This window comes from Sinocyclocheilus rhinocerous, unplaced genomic scaffold (genome assembly GCF_001515625.1).
Source record: "Sinocyclocheilus rhinocerous isolate Xijiao unplaced genomic scaffold, SAMN03320098_v1.1 scaffold444, whole genome shotgun sequence".
In the NCBI taxonomy this organism is placed as follows: domain Eukaryota; kingdom Metazoa; phylum Chordata; class Actinopteri; order Cypriniformes; family Cyprinidae; genus Sinocyclocheilus; species Sinocyclocheilus rhinocerous.
The window spans coordinates 1,760,813-1,764,933 of NW_015645540.1; the positions used below are offsets into that span (position 1 = coordinate 1,760,813).

General features: G+C 36.8%; 1 protein-coding gene across 10 annotated transcripts in view; it reads right to left on the minus strand.

The window, feature by feature from the left end:
- LOC107706383 (polyhomeotic-like protein 3) overlaps positions 1-4,121 on the minus strand; it is a 14,243-nt gene that overhangs the window by 4,343 nt on the left and 5,779 nt on the right. For 9 of the 10 annotated variants that reach the window (XM_016510089.1, XM_016510088.1, XM_016510082.1 and 6 more), the window contains 3 exons: positions 3,512-3,743; positions 1,611-2,209; positions 31-190 (listed from right to left, as the gene is read on the minus strand). In XM_016510089.1, coding sequence (XP_016365575.1) covers positions 31-190; positions 1,611-2,209; positions 3,512-3,743 — 991 coding nt within the window. The remainder of the gene's footprint in view (positions 1-30; positions 191-1,610; positions 2,210-3,511; positions 3,744-4,121) is intronic. The other variant, XM_016510086.1, reaches the window with a different exon arrangement.

Genomic DNA, 4,121 nt, shown 5'->3' on the forward strand with positions numbered 1-4,121 from the left:
TATATATATATATATATATATATAAGGTACCTGTAGAGTTTTCTGGTTGTGTTGTTGCATCATCAGAGCTTTCCTGGGGCTCGTCTGGTGGGGACAGTGGTGGCGGGGTGGGCGTTCTGTTCTGAGGACATGCATGTTCTACATCCTTCACCAAATCCATGCTTCCACTCTCCTTCAACAGCGGTGTTGCCTGCCAAATTTCATAAGCAGCATAATGATACATATAAATTAATACAAATAATACATTTAAATGAATAGTTCACACAAAATATATTCTGTCACCATTTACTTATCCTCAGTGTTTTTCCAAACCTGTATGATTTTCTATCTTCCATGGAACACAATAGAATACAGTGTTAAATGATAGCGTCATTGATTGCGAAGACGGGGTGAAAATTGTGGATCATGATGATAATTAAATAAAGAATACAAAAAGAAAAAAAACTTTTCACGTTTTTTTTTTTAGAGTTATGTTTAAACTGATATAAAATGTTTGAATGACATTTTCATCAACTAAAATCAGATGGCATTTTAATCAGAGTAAAATGTACTAAAATGAATGAAAATGACATGAAAAAATATTGACTAAAAGGATAATTTCAATAAAGTCAAAAACTATGACTAAAAAAACTCTAAATAAAATGAATATGACATGACGAAATATTGATTATTTTTAAAGGACATTTTTTATTAAATGACAAAAACTATTTCAACTATTTACGGTGTAAAAATTATTACTGGTTCTGAAGAATAATAAGTTGCTATTTTCCATTCAACTATTCAAAGGTTTGGGTTGGTAAGATTTTTAAATGTTTTTGAAAGAAGTTTCTTCTGCTCACCAAGGCATTTATTTAATTACAATACCATAAAAATTGTAATATTTTAAATATTATTACAATTTAAAGTCACTGGCCTATCCTAATGTATTTAAAATGTAATTTATTCCTGTGTTGGCAAAGATTAATTTTTAGCATCATTACTCCAGTATTCAGTGTCACATGATCCTCAGAAATTATTCTAATTTACTGATTTGGTGCTCAAGAAACATTATTATCAATTCAGAAAACAAGATTTTTTGATGAACAGAAAGTTCAAAAGAAAAACATTTATTTCAAACATAAGTCTTTTGTAACAATGTAAATGTCTTTATTGTCACTTTTGGTCCAGGGAACACTTTTGATCAATTTAATGCTATATAAAAGTATTCATTTCTTTAAAGAACAAAATCTTACTGATCCTAAATTTATTTTTGAGCGGTAGTGTAGTTTCAAAGAAAAGCCCAAAAAGCACCATAAACATAATATATATAATCCATACATGTAATATGATATATTCTGAGACTTCTGTAACCATATGATAGCTTTGTGTGAGGAACAGACTGAAATGCATTGGTCACTTAAAAAACTTGCTTTCCCACATTCAAGCCACAGGACACATTCAAATGTTCTTTTATGGAAAAAAAGAACAGCCTGGACACTACTTACATAAAAATATAATTTTCTCTTCCACTGTAAAAAGAAAATGTTTCAGAAAAAATGATTGTGAGTAAATGATGACAGAAGTTTCATTTTAGCTGCGTTATGAATTCAACTGTTTTGAATAAGACTAACCGAGGGAGCTTCTGTTTGTGTGGCAGGTTGCACCTTTAGGTCCACTGCCACTGTCTGTGGTGGCGGCAGATTCTGAAAAGGCAACTGAACTACTGCTTCAGTGACTGGGAGCTCCTCTTCAGACACCAGCATGTGGTCAGACTGGACAGCTACGGTCTGGACTGAGCGTAGAGACAGTCTCTGTGGCTGGACCAGCCTGGGTAGAGCCATGGTGAGAGGAGGGGGGCTGGACAGAGGTGAATACTGGGAGACCGGCTCTAGCACTGGGCCCAGATGAAGCGTCGGAGGGTCAGGGAGCACTGCAGGGGGAGCTGTGGATGTAGACACCACTGCTGACTGATTGCTGGGATGATTGGGCACTGAGAGGAACTCAGTGTGCTGTGATTGGACGGTGGCTGTAGTGGGAGTGGTACGGGACTGCAGGGCAAGGGGTGGAGGAGAGCTGTCCTGCGGCATGACACGCAGCGCAATGGGCTGGACCTGTCTTTGAGCGGTAGAGCTCTGCTGGATGATGAGCTGGTGTGGCGCCACCCTCTGGCCGGAAGGGCAATGCAGCTGGTGTCTGACCAATGTATGAGACTGAACTGGAGTGAAGGTTGCTGCAGTAGAGACAGTCATTACAAGCAAACAGAAAGTGTTCAGAAAGATGTTTGAAAAGGAAAACAGATGAGTTATAGCAGTGAATCTCAATAGTTTTGACCTTTTTATTTTTAGAAACTTAAGCTAGGTGCACACTGTGCGTTTTTTTTTTTTAATAGTCCTTTACAGTTGTTGCTTGTCAGACTGTATGAACATGTCACACTGTTGGATCTCAGTTGTCATTAATGCCAGACTGTACGACAGTCAAGATGTGTTAAAAACACATGCGCACAAGAAAACTTGTCCGGAGTTTTACATTATCAACCCGTACACGTTCAGTGACTGTGAGCTGCACACGTGGGGCTGAAATATTGGCTATCATGAAAAGTCTATGAAAGTTTGACGTTTGTCGCAGGAGAAGTCACACTGCAGGACTGTGCGGCAAATCTTCTGACACTGCCAGAATTTTGTCGGAAGTAAAATTTGCAACGGTCATCCATCTGGTTGTCGGTAAACATGTCAAACTAATGATCAATGACTACAGATTTTAGCCTAGGATCGGAGGAATCTTTTAGGATTTGAGAAATGTGTCTCAGACGGCCAAATCGTAGCCAAAATCATACAGTGTGTGCCTGTCTTAAGATTGGCACAATGTTAAAATAATTAAATCCCATAATTCCAGAAGTTTTAAGAATTGATTGTTCTTCATGGTTCACACTCTTTATGGCAAATGAATTTCCATGATTTTTCCAGCTGTTAATGATGACAGGATAAGGTTTTTTAAACTGTGTTTTACTCACAAATAGCAATTTCTCAGCATTTTCTAACCAACATTAACATAATTAATTTCTATTTGATATAATTAGAATATTTATATATATATACAGTGGTGTGAAAAAGTGTTGGCCCCCTTCCTGATTTCTTATTTTTTTGCATGTTTGTCACACTTTAATGTTTCAGATCATCAAACAAATTTAAATATTAGTCAAAGATAACACAAGTAAACACAACATGCAATAATATACATTTTTATTATATTATTTAATACACACACTTATTTATTTATTCATTCATTTATAATTTTGTATTATTAATTTCCGTGACTTTTCCAGATATAGAAATAATTCATTTTATAAGATGAATAAATAATTTTAAACCATCTTGAAAGTGTGTTGGGGCCCCCTAGTTGAACAACATGAAATTATTTTAGTTCTTTTGCAAATGAAATGATTCTGCTCTCTCCAATATTTACTACATTTACATTATTCTGCATTAACAACAGTGAAAGTAATGGAGATGGAAATCTTGATCTTGTGACTTACAAGGAGGAATGAGTGGTTGGGCTGATGCTGGCTGAGTAACATCGTCCAACAGTGACTCACTTCTAGAAGTTTCTGCCAGGTTCTGGGACAGCCGTGTGGACTTCAGTGGGCAAATGGACATCTTGGGTTGGGGGGACACCAGCGTCTGGCCTTGAAGAGAAGGCTTGATCTGGACGTTCTGGGGAGTAGCAAGAGCTCCACGAAGATGCGTGCGGAGAGCCAGACTTTGAACCTTGCAGAGGACAAAACATACTCAATGAATGTGGAGCATCATTAATCATTTTATTGCAACATACTGGGTAATTCTCTGTGTGTCCATGACTTAGTACTGATTTTATAAACAGGATACATGATGAAGATTGTCATTAATCATAAAGATTTAAAGGGGTCATATGATGCTATTTTAAAGATCATTATTTTGTGTATTTGGTATAACAGAATATGTTGACATGCTTTAATGTTCAAAAAACACATTATTTTTCAAATACTGTACATTATTGTAGGTCCTCTATGCCCCGCCTCTCTCAAACGCTTCGTTTTCTACAAAGCCCCCTCCTTTGACAAGCGCAGTCCGCTCTGATTGGCCAGCTGACCCAGTGCACTGTGATTG